Source organism: Syngnathoides biaculeatus, chromosome 13 (genome assembly GCF_019802595.1).
Source record: "Syngnathoides biaculeatus isolate LvHL_M chromosome 13, ASM1980259v1, whole genome shotgun sequence".
Classification (NCBI taxonomy): domain Eukaryota; kingdom Metazoa; phylum Chordata; class Actinopteri; order Syngnathiformes; family Syngnathidae; genus Syngnathoides; species Syngnathoides biaculeatus.
Window position 1 is genome coordinate 4,622,608 of NC_084652.1, and position 26,447 is coordinate 4,649,054.

General features: G+C 43.8%; 4 protein-coding genes across 12 annotated transcripts; all 4 read right to left on the bottom strand.

Annotated features, from left to right (window-relative positions):
- Positions 1-33: 33 nt before the first annotated feature.
- On the bottom strand, positions 34-2,607 carry LOC133511433 (guanine nucleotide-binding protein G(I)/G(S)/G(O) subunit gamma-5-like). The gene is made up of 3 exons (XM_061840350.1): positions 2,451-2,607; positions 422-565; positions 34-345 (listed from the first exon to the last, which is right to left on the bottom strand). The coding sequence occupies exons 1-2, from the start codon at positions 2,529-2,531 to the stop codon at positions 440-442; spliced, it is 207 nt and encodes a 68-aa protein (XP_061696334.1). The 5' UTR covers positions 2,532-2,607; the 3' UTR covers positions 34-345; positions 422-439.
- Positions 2,608-3,984: 1,377 nt separating this feature from the next.
- ssx2ipa (synovial sarcoma, X breakpoint 2 interacting protein a) lies at positions 3,985-11,640 on the bottom strand. 3 transcript variants are annotated; one of them, XM_061840357.1, is made up of 14 exons: positions 11,421-11,640; positions 10,019-10,160; positions 9,714-9,871; positions 8,597-8,803; positions 8,373-8,483; positions 8,175-8,310; positions 8,004-8,079; positions 7,742-7,922; positions 6,730-6,877; positions 5,726-5,853; positions 5,442-5,615; positions 5,242-5,359; positions 4,550-4,703; positions 3,985-4,450 (listed from the first exon to the last, which is right to left on the bottom strand). In XM_061840357.1, the coding sequence occupies exons 2-14, from the start codon at positions 10,059-10,061 to the stop codon at positions 4,315-4,317; spliced, it is 1,770 nt and encodes a 589-aa protein (XP_061696341.1). In that variant the 5' UTR covers positions 10,062-10,160; positions 11,421-11,640; the 3' UTR covers positions 3,985-4,314. The 3 variants fall into 3 exon arrangements, with proteins under 3 accessions (XP_061696341.1, XP_061696340.1, XP_061696342.1); XM_061840356.1 differs by having other exon boundaries at positions 11,426-11,639; XM_061840358.1 differs by having other exon boundaries at positions 7,745-7,922; positions 11,426-11,638.
- An 823-nt stretch (positions 11,641-12,463) lies between these two features.
- On the bottom strand, positions 12,464-19,420 carry LOC133510772 (mucolipin-3-like). Of its 6 annotated transcripts, none has more exons than XM_061839098.1 (12): positions 19,220-19,420; positions 18,585-18,813; positions 18,344-18,511; positions 18,114-18,267; positions 17,056-17,137; positions 16,886-16,982; positions 16,699-16,798; positions 16,508-16,620; positions 15,446-15,598; positions 14,312-14,623; positions 13,040-13,246; positions 12,464-12,895 (listed from the first exon to the last, which is right to left on the bottom strand). In XM_061839098.1, exons 2-12 carry the CDS (start codon positions 18,795-18,797, stop codon positions 12,740-12,742), a joined length of 1,755 nt encoding a protein of 584 aa, XP_061695082.1. In that variant the 5' UTR covers positions 18,798-18,813; positions 19,220-19,420; the 3' UTR covers positions 12,464-12,739. The 6 variants fall into 6 exon arrangements, with proteins under 6 accessions (XP_061695082.1, XP_061695085.1, XP_061695086.1 ...); XM_061839101.1 differs by having other exon boundaries at positions 14,312-14,434; positions 14,522-14,623; positions 15,446-15,595; positions 18,585-19,420; XM_061839102.1 differs by having other exon boundaries at positions 14,312-14,434; positions 14,564-14,623; positions 18,585-19,420.
- Positions 19,421-19,520: 100 nt separating this feature from the next.
- bcl10 (BCL10 immune signaling adaptor) lies at positions 19,521-25,372 on the bottom strand. Of its 2 annotated transcripts, none has more exons than XM_061839104.1 (3): positions 25,102-25,372; positions 22,798-23,108; positions 19,521-20,431 (listed from the first exon to the last, which is right to left on the bottom strand). In XM_061839104.1, the coding sequence occupies exons 1-3, from the start codon at positions 25,146-25,148 to the stop codon at positions 20,031-20,033; spliced, it is 759 nt and encodes a 252-aa protein (XP_061695088.1). In that variant the 5' UTR covers positions 25,149-25,372; the 3' UTR covers positions 19,521-20,030. The 2 variants fall into 2 exon arrangements, with proteins under 2 accessions (XP_061695088.1, XP_061695089.1); XM_061839105.1 differs by having other exon boundaries at positions 19,524-20,431; positions 22,798-23,086; positions 25,102-25,370.
- Between the last annotated feature and the right edge of the window lie 1,075 nt (positions 25,373-26,447).

The following is a 26,447-nucleotide window of genomic DNA, read 5'->3' on the forward strand; positions in this document are numbered from 1 at the left end:
AAAAAAAAAAAGAAGCTGAAAAGTAAACACACATTTGGATTAACAAAGAATGTTTTTATTTATTAAATACAAAAGAGTCCAGAAGAGTGATGACTAAAATAGATTAGAAAAGGCACAATAATAAAAAAAACAAAACAAAAAAAAAAACACGCTGTGCCATGAAAAATAAAACCGCTTCCTTTCTTCTTCTTCTGTGGTTGAAAATAGATGGTTATCTTCTCTGACATGGTTCCGATGTGTAATACTCAAGAGGCCCTCTCGTTCCCCCGTGGCAGTTTTAATGGCTTGGCATGAGGAGCAGTGTTGAGGTCGATGTTTCCCTGTAGCATCAAAATGAAGGCTTGCCTGGGAATTACAAAAAGATTAGATCCGGGATCCGAAAGGAGGGGGGGGGGGGGTGGGGGGGGGGTCGGACCATTACCGAAAGAGTGCGGCTGGTTCACAAGAAGGAGCAGACCTTCTGCGGCCTGAACGGGTTGGTGCTGGACGACACGCCCGTGAGCAGGGGGTCTTGCAAGGCGTTCTGCATGCAGAACTGCTGAAGGTCCGCAGCCGCTTGGGACACCTCGGGAAGTAAAATTGATAAAATTGAAAAAAATAAATAAAAAAAGTCCTTCTTTTGAGCGTCAAAATTGGTTGTTTCGACTAGATTTAAAAAAATAAATAAATAAAAATTATATAATACACCCAAAATCAAAATAATATTGGTACCTTGACTAAAGTTTTCAGATATGAGCCATCACCTCATTTTTGGGCAGATATTCTACATGCAAGCACTGTATAATGGCAGCAAACAAGACAAATTTATTTCAAATCCTAGTTGATATTTCTCAGACTAAAAAAACTAAGAGAATTGCAAGTTGCGTGCTCGAAAATCACTCAACTTTGCGTTTGGAAATTCCAATACCCTAATGAAAAAATGCATTGTAAATCTATTGCAATATCCATCCATCTCCTTTGCCGCTTATCCTCACGACGGTCGCGGGGAGTGCTGGAGCCTATCCCAGCTGTCAACGGGCAGGAGGCGGGGTTACACCTTCAACTGGTTGCCAGCCAATCGCAGGGCACATTGAGACAAATGACCAATCACACCTAGGGGCAATTTAGAGTGTCCAATTCATGTTGTACGTTTTGGGATGTGGGAGGAAACCGGAGTGACCGGAGGAAACCCACCCAGGCATGGGGAGAACATGCAAACTCCACACAGGCAGGGCCAGGATTGAACCCGGGACCTCAGAACTGTGAGGCCATCGCTTTACCAGCTGATCCACCGTGCCGCCCTATTGCAATATAAAGAACTATATCTTCACAAGTTACTTTTCAAAGGGTTAAAAAATAATAATAATTTAAAAAAAAAAAAGCTTCACCAGCAATCCTATAAAGCGAGTAACAAACTAAACAATGAGAGGAAACAAAGATCACTTCTTTACAACTTTTACAAAAAATCTTTTATAAGATGCAGTTCTTTAAAGCAGGGGTGTCAAACTCATTTTTTGCAGTCCAGGTTTCCCTCAGAGGGCCGTTTTGACTGTGAAACAATAAAACATTTAATCGTGTTTACATAATTTATGAACCAGAATCAAGGGTAATGTGTTTGCAACTATTCATGTTTGGTAATACATCAACTTGATCGTTGATGATATATGACAATTTGAAATTTTGGTGCAGATTTTTAAAGACAAACGTGGAAATGGAAAGTCTCTAGATTTGGCTTCGCGGGCCACATAATATCATGTGGCTGGTGAGATCTGGCCCCCGGGCCTTGAGTTTGAAACCTGTGCTTTAAAGTTTTGTTTTTTTTTTGTTCTTTTTTTTTTTTTAAACAGAAGCCCCGAATGGATCTGTTTCTCATGACATCACCACAGTCCTTAGACCAATCAGATAAATTAACGATAGGAGGAAAAAAAAACTTCACCTATCACCTGTGTTCACTGACCTCGATGACACACAAGATGGCGTAGTTGGAAACCTATCCATACATAACTCACAAATGCTCATAACAGGTTGTTGAAATCCTTTTTTTTTTCTCCCCCCCTGCAGTACGACTCTTGGAGAACTTCCAAATGTGTGAAAAACGGTCCCCCGATAGGGGCATTTTTTTTTAGGGGGATCAATTTAATAAAATTGAGTCGTAGTTGAAAAAAGTGGTACTTTTACGAATTAGCCGGAGAGTCCTTTCTTTTCCAGCTAGTTCGCCCAAGTTGCATTAAAACATCATAGTATAAAACTACAAAACCTCAAGTTGTAATAGTTCTACATTTGACTATATCCACATACATATTTTTTTTCCAAGTGAGCATTATAAGCGTGAATGCCTTTATAGTTCCCCTTTTGTTCAAAACAACGCCCCGGTTGACTAACGGCTAACTTCTGCGTGGCTAACGCTAATGCTAGCGCAAGGAAAGTAACGGTCGAGACACTCGAGGCCGGCGAACTCATCGGCTCGTTACCTTCACTCTGTGTATGCTCGCCTCGAAGCGCAGCTGCTGCACGACCTTTTTCATGGCTACGAGGTTGTTGGAACTCGACATTGTCGCACCGCTTTTGGGGGTTAGACGGGAGGGGGGGTGGGGCGGGGAACAGCGAGCTTTGCTTTCCGTCTGGGTTTCGGGTGGAGGAGAACCAAGCTAACAACGGCGATGACGACTTCCCGTTTGGTCGGCGGGATGCAGTGCAGGTTAGGGACACTCGGGGGTGCCATAAACAAACAAAAGAGCCTACAGTACGTTTGAAACACTGATCTTTATTAAATACTACTACTAATAATAATAATAATTACTAAATAAATAAAGAGACTGGATAGCGCATGCACATCGAGCGGTATGTCGATTGGTTGAAGCCATTGGCCTCCATCTTGGTCCTCCCAAAACGTGTCAACGACATGGTTTACACAGGTTGGATTATTTACGGTGGGGGTTTTCCTCAAAGTTTGGCGTGTAGAATTAAAACTGGTCGTGTGAGCTTGACATTTTTTTAACGTCCTGGTAACATGAAGGATTTTTAATTCAAAAAAAAAAAAGGCTAAGTGCAAATGAAAAACATATAACACCGTGACTAGCAAGAAAGCTTGCATATTACTTCGGGCCTGAGTTCCATGACATGTTAACTTTTCCCAAAATACGCTGTCAAGCACTATCATCAAAACATAGCCAAAAGCCAAGCCATTTTGAGTCATAAAAACATTAAATTTTAAGTCAATTGGTTAGCTATATTTTTGGAAATAAGGACTCGCAATGGGAAAATACATGCTAAACACATTGTTCATTTGTTGTCTCTGCGACATCCTATTTCAGACAGAAAATTACAACTTGTTTCCTCGCATTTGAAAATCATATTCAATTTGCAGAGTTCTGTGTGATGAAATTAATCAAAAACTTCACAGAAAATGTGTTTTCTTGCTTATCCACTGATGAAGTTTGGGAAAATATTGACATCGCTTTTTGGCGAAAAAAAAACCATCTGCCTATAAAATGTGAAGCAAAGTGAACAACCATAAAACAAAAAAAAAAAACTTTATCAAGCTCATCATAAAACTTTGCAAATAAACTTTAACAGTGTCAAAGTAAATCTTTCTAACTTCCCTGTGGAATGTTTTCTCACAGCCACGAAGCTGGCGATTAATCGCCATCACTGCACAGGTCGGCATGGCTGTTTTAGGATTATCAAGATGGCGGATGCCGACTTCAGTTTTGGTGGTCAATGACTCATCCAGTCTTTTTCTTTAGATCAGTGAGTGTACCTGCCAGACGAGAAAGCCAAAGGGTAAGCAGAGCTGCAATGTTGCTGCAGATTACCGTCGACTAACATTGTTACAAACATTGGCTTTTCGTGATAGGCGCGTTTGGCGACGTTGTGGAGGTCCACTTTTTTGTTGTTCTATTTAAAAAGGAGACTTACTTGATTGTTCGGGTAAGATTTGACACAAGGTGGTGCAGGATACTTGTGGAGGGTTAAAAAAAAAAAAAAGCACATCTCCTTTATCTGAAATGTCCATTTCTTTATTTACACACAAACCAGCAGATATGATACAAATACACGTGTATTCAGAATTAAACGAACTCTGATTGTATCTTAACTTTGTAAACACACAAGCAAAACAGGCTTTTAATTCAATTTTTTAAAAAAGGAAGAAAAAAAAAAAGCTATGTGCAAATCAGTACTTGGTCAAATTCTCCGACTTGACTTTTCAGACCTGATTTTTTTAAAGTGCTTTCTTGTTCATTTGGAGGGTGGTCAGTATATTATTTAAAAAAAAAAAAAAAAAAAACTTCAGTCACATTGAAAGGAAGGAGGCATGTGGACGGAGTGGATGTTTTAAATGAAGCTGTTCTGATTCTTCCCGGGAGAAAAGATACTCAAGTCTCCGCCGTGGACTCGATTATCTCTTTCTTCGTCGGCGGTGCTGCTGCTGGCCTCTTTCCGGCGCCCTCGATTTGAACACCCAGAGGAACTGAAACGGTGTTAAAAGAATCGTTAGATCGCACGGAAATAGTTTTGCATCCCGGCGGGCATCTTCTGGATCCCCTTCTGCTGATCTTTGTCGGCGTACCCGGAGTCTGGAATGAGCCGGAGTGTCCGGTACAGTTCAGTAGTGGACGGCTCCGTGCCGCGTTGTGCGGGCTCGGGAGTGGAGAACGACATGTAGTTCGAGGATTTGGACGGCTGGCTTTTTGCAGAAGATGCCCTCGTCTCTGGCTCACTTCCTACAATGAAATTATGAGCAGTAATCAATTTTGATGAATTCATTTTTAATGAACGTTACAGAGGGCAGACTTCAGCAAAAGATCAAACCAAAACAAAAAAAAAAACTGTAAATAATATAGAATTGAAACATATCAAACAAAAGACATTTGGAATCCCCACCAGGAACTCAACATCTTCATAACATCCATCCATTTTCTTTGCCGCTTATCCTCAGAAGGGTCATGAGAGTGCTGGAGCCTATCCCAGGTGTCAACAGGCAGGAGGCAGGGCGCACCCTGAACTGGTTGCCAGCCAATCGCAGGGCACATGGAGACAAACAGCTGCACCCAAAATCACACCTATGGTCAATTTAGAGTGTCCAATTAATGTTGCATGTTTTTGGGATGTGGGAGGAAACCGGAGTGCCCGGAGAAAACCCACGGCGTCGAACCCGGGACCTCAGAACTGTGAGGCCAACGCTTGCCATCTGATCCACCGTGCTGCCCATTCTTCATAAACTAATAAAAAGAAAAATATGAACAGAAAGGAAACACTTACTGATGGACAAGGCACTGCAACCGTCAGTGGAGGAGCGTCTGCTACGGTTGGCGAAGGGCGTCATGTTCAAAAACTGACTTTTCAGCCAGGAGGCTCGGTCCTCCTCAAAAGCCTTTTTCTGCAACGTGGATTCAGGCAAAATTTTTTAAATATTGCTCATATATTAGAAACGAGCCTTACTTGAAAAGAGCGAAACACACCTCTCGGCCGAGGCGGATGGCGGCCTCGGTGAAGTACTTCCTCTCCCTCTCAAAGTTCCTCTTCTGCTCCTCAAAGAGCGTCCACTCCTCCTTGAGGCGCTCCTTCTCCTCCAGGGTGTAGCAGCCGTTGAGCAGCTCGGCCGTCTCGTCGTCGAACGACGAGTTCAGCCGTTGCTGCAGAACGCAAAATAGGACATTAGACGTTTATTTGATTACAATTGACACACACGTGGTTTTAGCACTGCTCATGATTTTTTTTTTTTTTTTTTTTAAACGAGAGTGACCTGGAGAAGTTGCTGCTGCGTGTGAATGAACTCTTTGCATTGCTGCACTTCGCGCCGCATGCTCTCCATCTCATTCTCGTGGGTTTCCCTCGGGATCACCTCCTTGTTGGACTCAGTGTGATTTTGCACTTGGAGGGCGTGAAAACATCCAAAACTGATATCAATTACAGTGCGCCCACCAAAGTTGAACATTGCAAAAGTGGGAGGGATTAACAATTGTTTAAAAGTGACTTCACAACTCGTTTTTACCTTATATCTCAGGGTGTCAAACTCAAGGCCCGGGGGCCAGATCCGGCCCGCGAAGCCAAATCGACAGCGTCAATTTCCATGAGTCACGAAAAAATTTGTACCAAAATTTCAAATTGGCATCCATCATAAAGCGGGACATTGGATCAGCTGGTAAAGCGTTGGCCTGACGGTTCTGAGGTCCCGGGTTCGATCCCGGCCCAGCCTGTGTGGAGTTTGCATGTTCTCCCCGTGCCTCTGTGGGTTTTCTCCGCGCACTCCGGTTTCCTCCCGCATCCCAAAAACACGCAACATTAATTGGACACTCTAAATTGCCCCTAGGTGTGATTGTGAGTGCGGCTGTTTGTCTTGATGTGCCCTGTGATCGGCTAGCAACCAGTTCAGGGTGTACACCGCCTCCTCCAGCACGCCCCACAACCCTCGTGAGGATAAGCGACAAAGAAAACGGACAGATGATAAAGTTGAGATATTACAAGCATTTTGGTGTTTCTGAGCATGAATAGATGGAAAAGCCAATTATCATTGATTTCTGATTGCAAAACTCAATCATAAAAATGATTAAATATTTTTGTTTCACAGTCATAACACCCCCTCTGAGTGAAACCAGAACCACAATGTGGCCCGCGAGAAAAACGAGTTTGACACCCCAGTCCTAGGGAAAAATCATATTTAGAATTTCGACCTTCTCGGAGGTCAACTAGCATCGCGAAACGTAGTTTTTTTTTTTTTTTTTTTTTTTTTTTTTAAAATCAACATACCTTGGTGGTCCAACTTCTCCATGTGGTTCCTGAGTTTCCTCCACTGCTGCCGGATGCTGTTGGTCAGCTGCTCCCTCGCTTGGTCGCATGACTGGTCCAATAGTTCCCTGCCGGAGTCGCCAGTTTTCTCTTCCCCATCCGAATCCAACTGGGTAGGGGGGGGAAAAAAAAAAAAAAAAAAGAAAACTTTTATGGCTTGGGCAGGGTAACGTACATACTGATATTTCATTGAATTGAATACAGACAAACAGATTATGTTGCGTCTCAAATAAAAACAGAAAGACTAATAAAAATAGATAAGGGAAAGCGTTTGGCGTTACCAGATAAGCTAACAGTTAGCCGAGCTTCTTAAACTGTATTTCCATCCATCCATTTCCTTTCCAACCGCTTGTCCTCACAATCCCACCTTGGGGCAATTTAGAGTGTCTAATTAACACCTTCATGGCAGCGTCCCATTTTTGGGACATCATGATTTTCACGCATTATATCCTTCAGTATATCAAAATATTTACGTGTTTTAATCTGAAGCCGTAATTTGGTATCAGGAAAGGATAACTCATTGGTCAAAGTTAGCACGGAGTTATTTTTCTTTCCTTCCTGACCCAACATGGCTGCCTCAAGTTATCATATCACTTAACCAGAAACGAAAAAGAAGTGTTATTTCCTTGATTGTGGCCTCTTTTTATCTCGATAAAGCAAAAAATTGCCACCCTGCCCATGAATGGGTTAATGTTGCATGTTTTTGGGATGTGGGACGAAACCGGAGTGCCCGGAGAAAACCCACGCAGGCAAGGGGGAGAACTTCCAAACTCCACACAGCCGGCCGGGGCCGGTATCGAACCCAGGACATCAGAACTGTGAGGCCAACAGTTTCCAGCAGAACCACCGTGCCGCCCTCTATTTTTTTTTTTTGTTTTTTTTTGGAAGCCTTGTGAGACTCCCCCACCCCCCTTTCTGTGTGTGGGGTCTCCCACGCGACCCGTTTGAGTTGGTGTTTTCGGGCCTCGCCTACCACCTCCTGGCTGTCGTCGGCGCCGGCTCCCCTGCACGGCGGCTGTCTCGGACTCAGCATGTGGATCATCTCCTTCTTCATCTGCTGCAGGACCTTCTTCAGCTCCGCGTTCTCCAGCATCAGCGACCGCCGGCTGGCTTCGTAATCCCGCAACACGGACTTGTACATCTGCCCTTCGTGGCTGCGCAAAAGTATAAGAAATACACGTTGAACGTGACTGACAACAAAACCCAAAATGTCACCGGATGGTTCCGTGTCCTACCTGGCCGTGACTTTGGCCGTCTTCCATTGGCTCCTTTTCCCGTCTGCTCTTCCGAGGCAATTTAGCAAGTCAATCGCTAATTGGGACCCAGACAAAATTCCACTTGAGACTCCGCTTCTGTCTTTACCCGACCACAAATAATCTGGATGTGGTTCAAGCCTTCGGACTCACCCAGTTTTTTATCTTTTCTGTCCACAAGCAGCTGGCTGAGGCGTTCCTTGAGCTTCGCCGCCTCTCTCTCCTTCCTCTTGGCGTCGTGGCTGTACTGCGACGCGCGGCTGGCGATGACGCTCTGGAGTTTCTGAACCTGCGGTTGCAGAATCTTTCAGTACGACTGCGTGGGCAATGAGAGCGCAGCGGGTGGTCTACCTCTTCTTTCTCGGTCTTCAGGCAGCTTTGCAGAGTCTTGATTTTGAGTTGGAGCTGCCTCTCGGTCTCATGCAGACCCGATTTCTCCCGGATGGATAGCTCAAGCTGATCCTGGAGGGAAGCGCGACAGATAAAATTAGAGCTCGATTGGTTCGTGGAAAAGAGGTGGAATGTGCTTCAAATTGACACCGAGGACCGGAGGGACCCGTTGCTGACACGCTTACCCTGAGTCTGGAATTGCTCATCTGGACGTGATCCAAGGTACTGGACTTCTTGAGCTGCTCTCTTTCGAGCTCCTCTAAAGCGGCCGCGATGCGCCTGCGGATCTGCAGCAGCTCGAAGAAGGCGTTTAGAGCGGGCGCCGCCCTCAGGTCGGCGCCCGCCGCTGAGCTCGCCTCCACGCATGAGGAGAGGCCCAGAGAAGTGAGTTCCTGAATTGGTCAAATCAAAACAAAAACGCACTCACTTGGCATATTAGGTTTTTAACGACAAAAAAAATAAATAAATAAATAATAATAATAGACACTTCCAGAAGGGATTTGTTCGAAAACCAAATCGATATTTCCCATTAAAATGAATGGGAAAAATAAATAATGCGTTCCAAGCCTAAAAAAAAAAAAAGTTTGGCTTTTTAAAGCATTTTTTTTTAGCTTTTTCTGATAATAAACTGCATAGTAGAAATACATGTATAGTTTAAATACTTTATATAATAAAATAACTTAAGAAATATCTATTTTTTACTTAAAATGTATGCTATAGTAGCAGTATCTGTTGCCACTTGGCCCGCAGCCTAGAAAACTCTTTTATTAACAAAAGTGCAGAATAACTTTAATCAAGCAATAATGAGGGCGAAAAAAAAGGCATTTTTTTATTTTTTCAAAAAGTAACAAAACACTCGTAACTCGAGTTAATGAAATCTTTGAAACAAAACAAAAATGCATATATGCTAATGGTGCAGGGCATTATTAAAGTTCATAAGAAAAAAAGCATTGCAAAACTACTGTAACAAATGTCTTCGGTGGGGGGGGGGTGACGACTCGCCCCGTTTTCACAAAGAACGAATCTAGTGTCACTTGTTTCTACCGTCTTTTAAGCACTTTTCTGATGTGTATTATTGGATTTGTTTTGGGGTTCTGTACAACTGGATTGGAAAAGAGTGAATGAAGCGTCATCTAAAAAGAAAACAATATGGAAAATGTACGTTTTAAATACTTCCAATTGGGTGTCTGAAGCGCCTGCACAGCCACCACGCAAATTAACAACCAGGTAAATCTATATGGAGCAGTTCAGTTCCACAGCGCACCAAAACCGCAACAATTAATCGAGCTCTTGTCGTCGTACCTGGTTGATGTACGAGACGCACTGCGGGACGTTGTCATCTGTGCAAAATACCGTGGCCAGATTGAAGGAGTTTCTGGACGAAGGTTGAAGCGACACAAGATTGTTGGGCCTCGACGGGGAAATTGTTCCGTGCGATATACTGGAGATCTCGTAGTTTCCTGATGGAAGAAATCCAAGTAATGCATTAAATCTAAAGCGCTCTGAACTGTAGTAGTGCTGCTGCTCTAAATCCAGAGCAGAAATCTGGGTCACCCGGCAAAAAAAAAAAAAAAAAAAAAAGGCAGCATTCAGAAGAGGAAAATTACCAAAAGACGCATCTCCTGGCGTAGTCGCCCACCACTCTCCCATATCACCGGCGCACGGGGACGCAAGGATGCCAGGTCATGAGTTGTCAGCCACAGAGGATTAGCGATCAGCCGGCGGATCACAAGATCCCGCCCGGACGCTCTGCAACGGAGGATGAAACTGTGAGATGCCGCAGCAACGGATAATCTGGACGGAAAGCAAAGCCCGCGCCGGCTTAAAACGGCAGATGCGCGCTAGAGAGGCTGGGATTGGGGTTTAAAGTGACAACTAAAAATAATAATTCTTTTAAAAAAGGTCACAATAACACACAGATAAATGGAAAATAGAGGGGCGGGCAGTAAGAGAATCAATATATCCATTTTTTATCATTCTTATCCTCATTTGGGTCATGGGTGACCTGGGATCAGCCTCAGATGATTTTTGGTGAGAAGGACAAGGAGAGCACATATTCACACTTTTGTCTTCAACGACCATAACATGCCTCTTTTGGAAAGTTTTAGAAAATGGGAGGAAAGCAGAGTACCTAGAGTAAATCCACACAAACACGGACACTCCACAGGGGAGTGATTGAGCAGAGATTCGAACCCAGAAACTCGAAACTGCGTGGCAGATATGCTTATTACCACTAAAGTGTACTTCCAGAGGGAGAAAATATCCATCCTCCCCTAGTAAAAATAAAATATGTTAAGTACAGTACGTACAACAAGCTACATATCTCCTAATTTTATGCCATAACGTGTGCTCACATGCTAACCAGCACGACGCCTCGAGGTACATTGGGTGAAAAAAAAAAAACAACTTTTAAGTGGTTTCTTTCCAAGACCTTGTAAAAATTAAAATGAATTAAAATGGAAAAAAAAACAAACAAAAAAAAAAAAAAACCAAGCAGAGGTGTTTTCGACGAGTTGTATTTATTGTGCCATTGAATTGTAAAACATAAAAGATGAAGGTTTTTTTAAAGAGCGAAGGCGAAAATATGCTCCACGTTTATCTCCAACTCGCAGCCGGCCAAGGGTACACCCAAACGCAACGCAAGACAGCCTCACCTGGCGATAAAGCAGACCTCGGCCATTTCTTCCACTTTGGTTTGCCAAGTCACACGACACAAAATTGCGTGCGCGCAGTAAAAATAATAATAATAAAAAAAATACTAATAATAACAACAACAACAAGTATTTGAATTATGTAACACAAATTCCCGGGATAATTCACAACGTCGTGTGTTCGGCGTGACAAGCCCAAGGTTAAGGCGGAATCACTCGCAGGAAACTAGTGAGAAAAGCGGTCGTCAATCTAAAATTAACCAGAGAAATACATATTTACAAACGGACACAAACTAATGAATCGTTTGCGCGGACATATTTTACGAAAATACAGTAACAACATCACAAATATATTTACCTTACCTCTGGTGGGGCGTAAAATGGGTCAACAAGTTGCAGAAAAGTAAGTCAGTTTTAATTTTAAACTAAATTAACAACGGATTAAGCCGTATTTGATCCTTAAATAACAAACACAGGAGCAAATATTAGTCCGCAAGGGGGGGGGGGGGAACTGATCGAATAAACCGCAGTAAATGTTTTTCAAGTCTCGAGACAGATCGCTCCGAGCCAAACGCGAACGCTATTGGACGAGGTGTTGCCAGGCGACCAGTGCGCCAGTCACTCATTGGATAGAATGATTACGGAAGTGAGAAACGTCGTCAGGTGCAACGCAATTAAAGATACCTCACACCCAAAAAAGAAAAAAACATAAAAACCATAATTTTAAAGTAAAATATAGTACAAATAATTGTGTTAAGTATTAATAAGACTATTTGAACAAAAAAAGTTGCATTGTAAATGCGCATTCACGATATGACTCTTATCACGATCGCGGAAGTAACCTGGACCGTGAACACGCCACGCTGCGGTGTATTTGCCCAGTTTTTGCCATATTTTACATTTTATTCAGTACCAAGAATGGGCTTAGGACTCCGGGCAGGTAATACGTGGGAAAAAAAATGTACAGGACAGCCTCGGTTCTCAACCACAATCCGTTCCAGAAGACATTTCAATTTGTTCAAAAACTGAATCGATATTTCCCGTTACAATGAATGGAAAAAGAAATAATGCATTCCAAGCCTAAAAGCAAATTATCTTATTAAAACATTTTGGGGGCATGTAAACGTCCAGTGACAAGTTCCTTTCGATGAGGAAAAACAGCACCCCACCCCACTTTATCAAGAGTTTTTTTTTTTAATACCTGGATATTCTTACTTTCTGTGCCATTTTTCTGTGGTTTCGATGCCCGCTTGCTAACGATCTGGGTGTGTACCCCACCCTCACTTGGAGCCCGCGACAGTATTGGAATCATGGCAAGGGGAAGTTTTAGTTCCAAAAAAGAAACAAAAGACACACATTGATGACAACCTCAAGGGCAAAGCACCACAAGTAGCTTGGTGGCCTGTTGTTGTTTTCATTTTATTTTTTTATTTAAAAAAAAAAGAAGCTCCACAGTGATGTGATAGTGTGATTTTCAAGGAGCGTTGCAGAACTGATGACTTGAGAAATTTTATCCCATGCAGACATTAAGACAACTAAACATGGAAGCCAAGAAGCGCTTATAGTATAGCGTGACAACAACAACAACAAAAAGACATTCTTCCTATAAGTAGTGCATTTCTCTTAGGACAGCATTTAATTCCAAAATATATTGACCATGACAACGAGGAATAACAGTCAGATCTTCTTCCTGCATCCGCAGCAACAGCAGGCCAAGAGGCAGCAGGAAAGGGGCTCCTGGTCAATTTGGTAGCGTCCGGACTCGGGTTCGTCCCTGCACTCCGCTATGAAAGCCTGCAGTTGGGACGCTGGCACTTTTTCTTGCTGGTGATGCTGCAGTGGAACCAGTTTGAAACCGGGTTAAAGGAAAACCTCACCTGTGCAGTTACTGAAGGCGTTACGATGAGCGCAGTTTGCGTCTGGAACGGATTCGTTCACTTTGGTGGTATTTTGAAAACAGAACCAACGCAGTCTGACCTTGATGGTCTCGTAGGTGTCCGTGATGAGCGCGATGAAGAGGCTGAGCACCATGTAGATGAAGAGAGAGATGAAGGAGTAGAGGTAGAGGCGGCTGAAGAGCCACACCATGTAGCCGTTGTCGCGCATCTTCATGAAAGTGGCGAACATGTCGTCGCCGTTGACCAGCGAGAAGAGGCACTCGGTCACCTTGTCCAGCGTTCGGAACTGGGAGAAGAAGGCGTTAGATGGATTGGCGATTTCTCTCCCTTATGTTGTTTTGTGTTATTGTTACTTTTTTTGTGTGGTAGAAATGTCTTTCTATCCATCCATCCATTTTCTTAGCCGCTTATCCTCACGAGGGTCGCGGGGAGCACTGGAGCCTATCCCAGCTGTCAACGAGCAGGAGGAGGGGTACACCCTGAACTGGTTGCCAGCCAATCGCAGGGCACATAGAGACAAATGACCAATCACACTATCACTTTGTCAATCACACCTAGTGGCAATTTCGTCTCCAATTAATGTTGCGTGTTTTTGGGATGTGGGAGGAAAACGGAGCGCCCGGAGGAAACCCACGCAGGCACGGGGACAACATGCAAACTCCACACAGGCGGGTCCGGGATTGAACACATGAGCTCAGTACTGCGAGGCCAACGCTTTCCCAGCTTCTCCACCTTTGCATTGTAGTGATTGACTCATTTAGTGTTGTTTTCAATGATTTTATGCTTGATGTATTATCTATGATACTGGATTAGAAAAAAATGGTCATTGTGATAAAATTCTCTTTTAATTTTTTTCATATATGTTTTTAGTCATTTTGTTACACTATTACATTAGCTTTTCCATAAGTTTTATCTTGTTAGCATTTCTTATTACACATTTTGTAAGCATTTCATTTTTTAAACATTTTTTATTATCACTTGGAGAATTTTTAAAATAATTGTAATATTTTTTATGATTATTCTACTGCCATTTTCTCTTTTTTTTCGATTTTTAATGGTTTCTGTTTTTTGTTCCCACTTTGTATTTTGCCATCGTGTGGATGGCATGTGGTACAATGCTGCCTCCTACAGGTCAATGTTGGTACTACGACAGACATCTTGTTTAGGGAAGTACAGTAGACTTCACGTGTTGTCATACATATTTCTATTTGTGGGGTGCGCTGTGTTAGTCATCTTGAGCACGCCAACAACTATAAACACAACAATAATTTTCATGTGTGGGGTTGCGTGTTGGTTAAAAATCAGCGCGGGCGTACCCTTCCTGCATAAGTGAAGCGATGCGACGACATACTTTGTCGTGGTACGGCCCGAGTACGATCCAGCCGCAGAAACAGTAGCCGAGGTAAATCATGGCCGCACAACAGCAGAATCGGATCACGTTTGGGAAGGCTGCTCTCAAAGTCAAGATCAGGATCTGTTCCCACCCCAAAAAAACAACAACAACAACAATTTTCACTCTTGACGCGTGCTTGCATTGTTTGCCGAACCGGAACACTCTTACGTTGTATTTTTTGAAGAAACCGAGGTACCGAATCACACCCACCCACACCAGCATGGTCGCCGTGCCCAGCAAGATGCTGCACTCGTCGTAGCTGGTCATGAACTGCAAAAAAAAAAAAAAAAAAAAAGGACACCCGCATCAACAGAGCATTTCGGCATCTACGCCCTTATTTTTTTTTTCTTAGTCCATGCACTATACATCCACAAAGGGATTATAAAATATTTCACATTTGTCTTTTTTTTTTTTTTTTTTAGCAGTCCAGCAAACTAACAAAGAGCGGTGATATACGGAGCTCCTAAAGGGACATTGAAAAAAAACAAAACAAAACTGTTTTTTCATTGTAATGAGTAACTTTCTCATTATAATGAGTAACTTACTCATAGTAATCAATAACTTACTCATTGTAATGAGTAATGAGAAAGTTTCTCATTGTAATGTGTAAGTTTCCCATTGTAATGAGTAACTTACTCATTGTAATGTGTAAGTTTCCCATTGTAATGAGTAACTTACTCATTGTAATGAGTAAGTTTCTCATAGTAATCAATAACTTACTCATTACAATGAGAAACTTACTCATTACAATGAGAAACTCTCATTACTCATTACAATGAGTAAGTTACTTATTACAATCAGAAACCTTCTCATTACTCATTAGAATGAGTAAATTACTCATTACTGATTACAATGAGTAATGACTAAGTTACTCATTCCTGATTACAATGAGTAATGACTAAGTTACTCATTCCTGATTACAATGAGTAATGACTAAGTTACTCATTCCTGATTACAATGAGTAATGAGTAAGTTACTCATTACAATGAGAAAGTTACTCGTTACAAAGAGAAACTTTCTCATTACAATGAGAAACCAGTTAGTTTATTTTTTTTCCAATGTCCCTTTAGGGGCTCCGTAGCGATAACACACCTTGGTCTGTATTCCGATCTTGAAAGCCGAACCGGCCATGGTCAGAGTGTCGCTGATGATGATGAGGATGTACCAGCCGTTCACAAACTCCATGCGGTCAGACATGCTCACGATTTTGTTGTAGTAGGCATGAAAGAACGTGTTGAACTCCTGCTGGTAATACAACAATAAACAACAGGTGTTGTATCGAGCATAATTTCCGGCCTCTAAGCCGCGACTTTTTTCCACACGCTTTCAACCCTGCAGCTTACGCGGTGATGCGGCTAATTTGTGCATTTCTTTCTAACGGCCGCAAGCTGTCATCCAAGCGGTCAAGGTAAGAGTGAGACCAGAGGAATATATGTGTCGAGGAAGTGACTTTTACCGGTATGTTTTTTTTTTTTTTTTTTAAACCGGCCCTGTTACCTGCTAGCGTGTTGATACTGCGTTACTGCTGTGTCTCAGTGATTTTCACCGGTATATTTTTTTTAACCGACTCGATTAGCGCCACGCTAGCGTGTTGCTACTGTGTTTTTTTTTTCTTTTACCGTTATGTTGGTTTTTTTTCCACAGCCCTGTTCGTGCTCCCGTGTTGTTGCTATGTTACTAAGCTAAGGTATTAAAACTTTCAAAACTCTTTTTGTGTCCAGTTTTTCTTTGTAAATATCTCATGTTTCAATGTGGGTTTCATTGTGGGCACTAGTGGCGCTAGTGTTAGCGTCAGCGCACATGGCGGCGCTAGCGTTAAACTCTCTGTGTACCGTCTTTGCAAATATCTCGTGGTTCAATGTGGGCACTTGCAGCTTTTACACGGCTGCAGCGTACGTATGTACCAAATGGTATTTCCTTTACAAATGTACTGGGTGAGGCTTATAACCTGGTGCGCTCTGTAGGCCGGAAATGACGGTATATACAGTATCTCGTCAGGATGAGCACAAATACATTAACGTAAACAACAACAGAATTGCGCACCATTGAAACGTATGTAAATCAAGTCCAGTTTGGTGTTTTATGTACTCAGCTGCAGATAGGAATTACGTTTCCTCCATATTTTTCTTATCGTGCGGCGTCACCGTTACTCACAAACTGCAGCTGGATGCCGTTGATGACAGAACGCAAGCAGAGGACCAGGGAAGTGAAGCAGGCGAGGAGGACCACGGAATCGAAGAAGAGCAGGAGGTAGTCGTTTTTCCCGGCTAGAAACGCAAAACTCGGGGTCACCGGGAGCTGTCGGCTTCGTCGAAATCCACGGCGAAATTCATTTTTGATCTCACAAGCGCCCTCCACATTCCAGTCCCTGCACTCGTTGATGGTGACGTCGTTTTCCACCGCCACCTTGATATTTCCGCTGTGGGCGTGGTTATCGAACGTGATCTGTTGTAAAAAAATAACAAATAAGCAAAGCGGACGAGTCAGCGGCATTTTAGTCGATATTCGGCAACGGCGCCGGTGGGAACTGACCGCCACGTGGAAGACGTAGCAGTCGGGAAGCTCGTGGTGCCTGACCGTCTGCAGATTGATGGTTTTCAGTGTAAAGTTCACCTTGACCGACAGCAGCCTGGACCCAAAGAACACGTCAGGAGGCCAACTAATTCTTACGCCTAAAGACACAACAGAATCAACTCAGTCACCTCCGAAAGTCCAAAGAAAAGTTCTGGAGCGTCCCCGGACTGCCGTTGTCCAGTGGCACCAGGGGGTAGACGGAAAAGCAATCTGAGGATGACATCGTGACATTAGCGGCATTTCTTCCTCTGATGAACGACAACATCTTCCTCTTTTTGCGGACGCCGCGCTTTGATCCACTTGGTGATTATTTTCCGCTGGTGCAATGTGTCAGATTCTATAAATAATAAAAAAAAAAAAACATGACTGGTTCCTGGGCGCGGTGGAGCAGCATCCATTTTCTTTGCCGCTTATCCTCACGAGGGTCGACAGGGAGGAGGCGGGGTACACCCTGAGCCGATTGCCAGCCAATCGCAGGGCACATGGAGACAAAACAGCCACACTCACAATCACACCTACGGGCAATTTAGAGTGTCCCGATTAATGCTGCATGTTTTTGTGATGTGGGAGGAAACCGGAGTCCCCGTACAAAAACCCACGCGGGCACGGGGAGAACACGAAAACTCCACACAGGCGGGGCCGGGATCGAAAGCGGGTCCTCAGAACTGTGAGGCCAACGCTTTACCAGCTGATCCACCGTACCGGCCAAAAACCAATCAGGAAAACTGAAAAACAGTTTAACACTATAGTCCTCTATCGAGTACTACATCATTTTTAGCCTTTGCTTGCTTTCAGCTAATATCATTTATGATGTATTTCGAAGCAATTCCCAGAGTTCACTTTACAAAAGACACAGGTGTCAAAGTGGTGGCCCGTGGGCCAGATCCGGCCCGCCGCATAATTTTATACGGTCCTCGAGAGCGGATCAAAATTCGGGTGTGTTACCATTGAGATAGCGATTGCCCCTTTTAAAAGAAACGTAATAGTTGAAAAACTTATTTTTATAGGCTTGTGCTTCCAAAACTGGTTGTACATCAATTTGTATGTGTTGTGTGTACGCTACGGAGTTATGGTATAGGAGGCAGGTAATCGTTGATTTAAATCGTTACAAAGTCGCAGCGGCCCCCTCCCCCGAGGACAAAAAATGAGTTTGACACCCCCGGTGTAAGAGGACTAACTCGGTTACCTGTGTCGACGCGCGGATCGATGTAAAAGGTCTCGTTTCCAGGGTCGACGTTGCTGTTTCTGTAAAACTCGTGGCAGACCATCAGGGGCGTGTACTCACCGCCGGTCTTCTCGTAAGCCAGATTTCCTACTGTCAGGTTTTGGAGGTCGATGTACTGCGAGGAGAGCGGAAAGACAAAAACTGGAAATGTCGCCGGCGCGCATGTTGGAGTTGGGTTTCGTCCGGTTTACCCTTTCAACGACGTAGCGGATGTGGTGGTACACGTCGGCTTTTGTGTGCAAAAGGTGCCCCCCTGGATGGTGGTCCTTGTATCCTTTGAGGAAGAGGTATCGGAAGGTCATCAGGTTTTCCTCCTTGAAGGTGACCATCATCTCATTGCTCAGTCCAAATGAGACCAGCTGGAGGAAAAAAATAAGTCCACGATTATTGTGATGAAATGTGTGCTGCACGTGAGCGTCACGGATGCTGTACCTGCGCGGTGATAAGGACGATTTTTAATATCTGAAGCATCAACTTCCACGGCTTGCGGCCGCGGGCTTTGTACTTCTGGCAAGGGTTCATGAAGAAGTACTTGAGCCTGCGCCGCAGGTCCTCCACCACCGCGGGGTCCATGTTGGGCGCGCGGAGGTTCCACCCGGGGCGCTCGTCGGGCCTTCGGGCCAAAAGGGGCTCCGACTCGTCCATGGCGCCGGGCGGTCAACTGAGGAAGCGTCAACGCTCGTCAAGTCGGCGAAGACTTCCACCATTCCACTCATTCTGATCTTTATCAAACTGGTTTTCCCGCGTGAACTTTTACCGGCTTTAAAATGAAATCACATTTTAGTTAAACGTCATAGTTTTGTGGCGCACAGAATGACAGTGAATTTTTAAAAGTGGATCCAAAAATATTAAATCTGACTATACTGTCATGTCATCTGGATTATTTAAACATGTTAATATACTACGAGAAGTGAGATTAAATAAATGTAACGTACAACACAATAACATTGTAACAGGCATAATACTTCAAATATTCAAAATCACTCCTTGGCCGATATTTAATAATTCACCTAACAGAAGTGGGGTGAATTCCCAAAATATACAATTAATAATAAAATAAGACTTACCAATCAAAGGTGGCTGTGCATTGGTGGGCCTGCTTTCAGTACACAACTAGTGGAAAATGGTAGAACCACTCGGGCGAGTCTCCTACTTCTGCGTCATGTTCATATTTTCCAGTTATGGAATTTCCAAACAACATTTAAAAAAAAAAAAATAATGTTTGGGCAACTCTTGTGGTCAAGTGCCGCATTTGATGTTCAAAACGGACTGATAGCATCAGGTCATTTGTGGTTTAAAAAAAAAAAAAATCCCCAAAATTAAATGTTATATAATAATACACATCTCATTCAGAATGCAAGTATTTTATTACAAATAACCCCGTTAATCAAATTAAAAAAAGTCAAAAATATATGCCACGTTCTTTATAAAACGATTTGTGTTTGATTTGATAAATGAATATTAAAAATGTTTTCATGACCCAATTTTCAGCAAGAAAAAATGAACGAAAACAAGTGCTACAGGAAGTGGATGAATGCCAAAAAACATTAATCAATCCATAAATTTTGGATACAGCTCTTGTGTTATACATTTCACTCCAATCTGTCTTTTGTGTACAAAAATAAATCCGAGAGCGAGTGCAGAGGACATATTTGACATTTTAAAATCAGATAATGCTAACTTAAATGTGATGATAGTTTGTACCATAATTTGGGTATTTTGGGGGGAATTTCACAGGTGTCAATTATATACACAAGAGATGTGTATGTTTGGGCGTACAGTGTAGTGACTGTATTATACTGTAATAACAAGCAGCAAAACGTGGTTAGTGGGTGTGTCATGTATACCTGGTTATCCCTTTAATGCAAACATTCTATTCTAGTAAAAGTTGCTCCGATGCGACGAGGGTGTGAGGCATCGAGAGCGCAGGGGTTGGAATTTGGGATCCGTTCCGCCGCCGGCGGAGCCCGTCGACACCGCTTCGATGCCGGAGAGCGGCGCCGTCGACTGCTCCTGCTCATCCTCGGGCAGAGCGGGCGCTCCCGGGTCTCCTGGCTTGGGGAGGGTCGAGGAAGAGGAAGAGGCCACCGATAACAGAGCGCCGGCGTGCGGCAGCGACGGCCCACTGGGGCGGGCGCCGACTTCCCAAGCGGAGGAGGGACTTTGTTGTCCGTCCGGGCAGAAAACCACGGTGGACTCGTCTGAAAATGTACCGGAGAGCTCGTGGACCGGACACGGAGGGCTGAGGTCGTTCTTGGGTGAGGAACTGGAAGCTGCGGCTGCAGGAGAACAAGAGAAAAAATACACACATATATATATTTTACACAGTAGTTTGATGATTACAAATAACAGAATTTAAAATAGTAAATGTAAGATTAGAATATTACGTCAAACAATCAAAATGACTTTTTAAATAGAGAAACTAAGCAGGGGGAACTTTGGATCAGCTGGTAAAAGCCTTGGCTTCACAGTTCTGAGGACCCGGTGTTCGATCCCGTTCGTCCTCGTGCCTGCGTGGGTTTTCTCCGGGCACTCCAACAATAACTGGACACTCTAAAATTGCCCCTCGGTGTGATTGTGAGTGCGATTGGTTGGTTGTCTCTATGTGCCCCGGGATTGGCTGGCGACCAGTTCAGGGTGTACCCCGGCACTCCCTGCAAACATCGTGAGGATAAGCGGCCAAGAAAATGGATGGATGGATGATTTTCTCTCGGGATCATAACATGTAAAATATTGGCATTTGTATGCAGCATTTGCGCCCCCTTGTGGAGAAATCTAACATACAAATGCACAAGGAGATGGTTCGTGGGAGGTCATTCTTGGGCACTGATGGGAAATTGTAAATAAAGAGACCGGAGGTGGGGGGGTCACCAACAGAGGGCACGATTCAAGATAGGAACGCCACTGATTAGCCTTCTGAAACATATCCATCCATTTTCCTATGCCGCTTATCCTCACAAGGGTCGCGGGGAGCGCTGGAGCCTATCCCAGCTGTGAACGGGCAGGAGGCGGGGTACACCCTGAACTGGTCGCCAGCTAATCGCAGGGCACACAGAGACAAACAGTCACCCTCACAATCATACCTAGAGGAAATTTAGCATGTCCAATTAATGTTGCCTGCTTTTTGGGATGTGGGAGGAAACGGGAGCGCCCGTAGAAAACCCACGCAGGCACGGGGACGAACACGGAAACCTCGACACAGGCAGGGCCGGGATCGAACCCGGGTCCTCAGAACTGTGAGGCTCAACGCTTTTACCAGCTGATCCACCGTGCCGCCTTCCGAAACATAATTTGTGCTTAATTAACCTCAATAATTCAACAAATTAGTTAATACTTTTCCAAGCCCAAACATTGATTCAATCAAATTATTTGACTTTTTCAGCAAAAAAAGAACTGTTATTTCCAACAGTAATTACATTTTCTAGTTATTATCATGCCGTTTTACTCATTAGATGGATTGGAACTCAATTGACAATAAAATGTGTATCCACTTATAATTATTGTTTGTCTGTGAAGATTAACAGTCACAGCTTCATCGCAAAATAAAATTCGAACTCAATCAGGAACAAATTGGGCATCTTGTTATGGTTCAATTGACTGCAACTGGACTGTTCCGTTTGTCTCAGACGAAGACTTTCTGTAGTGTGTGTCGCTCCGGTTCCGAGCCCAGAAATTGAACGGATCCAAGCTGTCAAATTGTACCTCATCTGTGCGTTTGCGTACCACTCACATGATCAGGTATTTGGTACGTAACAGATGTTAGAAGAGACGTGATTCTGATAAGGAGCGATTCCATTCTGTGCACACTACCACGACGCACAACTTAATTTTACACGTTCAGAGTTCACCAAAAAAGATAATCTCGTAATTTCCGGCCTATAAACTGCAACCTTTATCACACGCTTTCAACCCTGCGGTTTTGGCGGCAATGGTGCTAATTTGTGCATTTTTTCTAACGGCCACAAGGGGGCGCTCGGCCGGAAAAGGTAAGAGTGAGACCGGTGGAATATATGTGCAGAGGAAGTGGCTTTTACCGGCCCTGTCAGCGCTAGGTTAGCGTTAGCTAGCGTGTTACTGCTGTCAAACTGTCGTGTCTCTGATATTTACCGGTAAGATTTATTTCAACCGACCCTGTTAGCATGAGGAAGTGGCTTTTACCGGCCCTGTTAGCGCTACGTCAGCATTAGCTAGCATGTTACTGCTGTCAAACTGGCGTGTTTCTGATATTTACCGGTAAGTTTTATTTTAACCGACCCTGTTAGCATGAGGAAGTGGCTTTTACCAACCCTGTTAGCGCTAGGTTAGCATTAGCTATCGTGTTACTGCTGGCAAACTGGCATGTCTTTGATATTTACCCGTAAGTTTTATTTTAACCGACCCTGTTAGCGCGAGCGTGGCGCTGGCATTAGCACAAGCGTTAGCGCAGCACTAGCATCTCGTGTTTCAATGTGGGCACTTGCGGCTTTTACACAGCTGCGGCGTAGGTATGTACCAAATGGTATTTACTTTACAAATGTACGAGGTGAGGCTTGTATCCAGGTGCGCTCTGTAGGCCAGGAATTACGGCACATGAAAATCGTGTCACTTAAGCCACATTATGTCAATTCAGTTTTCAGTTTTGGGACTTTAAATGTGGCCTCCAAACCTCTGAGAGACTCCAGCTTCTCATTCTTGGCCTTCTGCACTTCGTCCGTGATCTTGTGGATGACAAAGTTTTGCGAGCGCAGCTCCCGGATGGAGTCGATCAGGACGTCGAGGCCGCGGGGGTTCTCGGTGAGGATGTCCAGCAGCCAGCCCGTCCTGCCGGTCTGTGTGCTTTTGCTGTTGATCTCCTCGGCGTCGTCCCGGGTCAGCACCCGGCGGGAGCGCAGGTAGTCCAGGTGGCACCGTGCCCGGATCTTCTCACAGAGGTAGTGCCGCATGCGTGTCAGGACCTGCCCGACCATGTTGGGAGAGCTCATTTAAAAAAAAAAAAAAAAAAAAAAAAAAAAACATCTGATTGCACATTAAAAAAAAAAAAAAAAAACATCTGATTGCACATTAAAAAAAAAAAAATGTCCAGTTTTGGATCACTGTATTCCACAGGTGTCAAACTCAAGGCTCGGGGGCCAGATTTGGCACGCAACATGATTTTATGTGGCCCGCAAAGCCAAATCTAGAGTGTCTATTTCCACGATTCTTGTAAAAATCTGCATCAAAATTTCAAATAGTCATTTATCATAAATGATAAAGTTGATATATTACAAGTATTTTTGTGTTACCAAACATGAAAAGTTGAAAAACACACTGTGGGATTTTTCAATTGTAAAACAAAAATTGGAATATCTACGCGTCGTCTTATCACCGGCCCCTTGTCTCTCTCATGGCGCTGACATTATTTTTTAAGTAACTTTATTGACCGTTATATATTTACAGTCAACAGACATGACATTTAAAAAAATAACTAAATACGAGTATATACAAAAATATAAACTACCTTTCGGATTTAGATGAACTCCACTGCGACGACCCAAAGTCAATGTGTTTTGCGGAGCTGATCAATAACGCCAGTATTAAGTTTATAAATTATATTTTCACAAATGGCAAGGTAGTTTTGAATACCCCCTCCCTCCGCTCAGTTGATTAAAGTGCCACTGTCATGAAATGAATGATTTTTAGTATCTTTTTAATGAAAAAAAAAAAAAAGGCAGCCGTAATGGACCCATCTGTTTTTTTTCCCCCACCACACAACATGATTTTGACGTATATGGCTTTTTGTCACTCCCGCCATGAAAATCCTCTCGAGGGATTTGTTTTCCAGAAGAAGCAGGAAGTGACGTTAGTGGCAGACGCCCACTCAGGCGGTCTTGTATGTTTCTAGTAGTTTTACCTGCCGGACGGTAGCTCCTTGTTCCTCCGTGTTAGCCAAAATGGCAGCTCGTTGCATTGCTGGATATTGTTCAAACACTCTGACTCCTCAACTGTTTCCAAAAGACCCGGCCGGGCTGGCTCATGCATACTGTCTGGGATTCTGTTGTTAGTTCGAAGTGATCCGCATATCATCTAAATATGGTTTGAAATGATAGGGTAATATTTCCCCGGTCACTTCACTCGATTGTGATATGTTCTCTTCTTCGAGAAGAGCTTCCCTGTCCCATAGTAGGTGGCACAGCGTGTTTTCAGTGGCGAATGTCCCGGTGTGACATCATGAACAGACGATGCAGGCAATATGGCGCATGGATGACGCGCTCTCCGTTCATATTTATCTTTTTGTATGGACATTGAAGTGAATAATGTTATATGTATTTTTCATTGCAATATCTATTTTAGAACGTTTGTAGGCATGACACTTGACCTTTTAATCAGCATTTAAAAAGTACATTGTATGTCAACTTGGGTTATTTCTGTCTGCTATTCCATTTGTGTGATGATTGTACACATTAAAGTGGAGAATTCATGCAACCTAAAAAAAAATGATAAACAGAATTTGGTAAGGGGGGGGGGGAATGCGGTTTTTCAGGGCACTGCAAAATATTTTTACTCCCTGAACCCTGTTTAAGAACCTCTTACTACGGCATTTGACAATACAATACTGTATTTTTATTTTTTTATTATTGTGGTGGGATATTGGAACACACTGAAAGCTGTTTCCATTGTTTGGTGAGATTAATTAGCTTTGACGAATAAACACTAAACGGCCATAAACACACAATACCTCTATCACAACGTTAGCCACAAGCTACTAACTTTTACTAAACTTTAATGCAGATATTAGTATGTATAGCCCTCGTATTAATTCTACAGGTGTACCTAATGTTGTGGCGTTTACATAATGTGGCCTTGGAAAGATTGTGGCGGTTTTGTGCGTTTTAAATTCACTTTTCCCTCACATAAATACACACACGGCGGCTATTTTTCAATGTATTTTTCGGTCAATGGCCAGGTTGACGTTGTCGTTTGGCGTACTCACATCTTTTTTAATGTCCGCCATCTCATCTTCGGTGAGTTGAGGAACATCCATCCTCGGGAAAAAAAAAAAAAAAAATTCCAGGTGTCCCGGTAAAAGCGAATGGTCGCGAAACTTAGTTCGACGTGAATTTACAACCCCAAAAGATTACTTTGGCGTTGTTGGCCCGTATATCGTTGCAAATCTTGAGTGTTCATTGTTACTTTTGTGTTTCAGTAAACGACGAGGGGGGGAAAACGGCCCGTATTTCCTGATTAGTAACGCTGACGTCAGTACGAGGCCGAAGTTTACCGTGACGTCACTCGAAAGTTAGACGTCGTTGTATAGCATCGGTCGGCCACAGGATGTCGCTATGAAACACTTACTTGTCGTTATTGCCCTTTATTGTCTCACTTTAATTCAAAAGTCTACAGGAATCCAGCCATCCATTTTCTTATCCGCCTATCCTCACGAGGGTCGCGGGAGTGCTGGAGCCTATCCCAGCTGTCAACGGGCAGGAGGCGGCGTACACCCTGAACTGGTTGCCAGCCAATCGCAGCGCACATAAAGACAAACAGTCGCACCCACAATCACACCTCGGGGCAATTTATCCATCCATTACCTTTGCCGCTTATCCTCATGACGGTCGTGGGGATTGCTGGAGCCTATCCCAGCTGTCAACGGGCAGGAGGCGGGGTACACCCTGAACTGGTCGCCAGCCAATCGGAGAACACATGGAGACGAATGGCCACACTCACAATCACACCGAGGGGCAATTTAGAGTGTCCAATTAATGTTGCATGTTTTTGTGCCCGGAGGAACCACACGCAGGCACGGGGAGAAGATGCAAACTCCACACAAGCAGGTCCGGGATCGAACGCAGGTCCTCAGAACTGTGAAGCCGACACTTTACCAGCTGACCCACCATGCCGCCTATGGGCAATTTAGAGTGTCCAATTAATGTTACATGTTTTTGGGATGTGGGAGGAAACCGGACTGCCCACCCGGAGGCCGGAGATGGATCGGGCGAGGAGCTGGTTTGGCACCGCCCCCCGGTGTCTGGGCACCCCTGAAGTAGTCACTTCGCCCGGCATGGGTGCTCCTGAGTACGCTAGATACTGTCATACATACTGTCGGGGAGTCTGTTGTTATTTATGATCCGCATATCATCTCAACATGGCTCGAAACGATAAGGTGATATTGCCCGGGTCACTTCACTCGATTGTGAGGCGTTATTTTCTTCAAAAAGAGAAAAGAGGCGTCGGATAAATACGAAAAATTTGTTGTTCGTCTCCCGTAGCAGGTGACGGCGTCTTCTCAATGACGACTGTCCCAGTGTGACATCTGTACATGACATCACAGGCAGTATG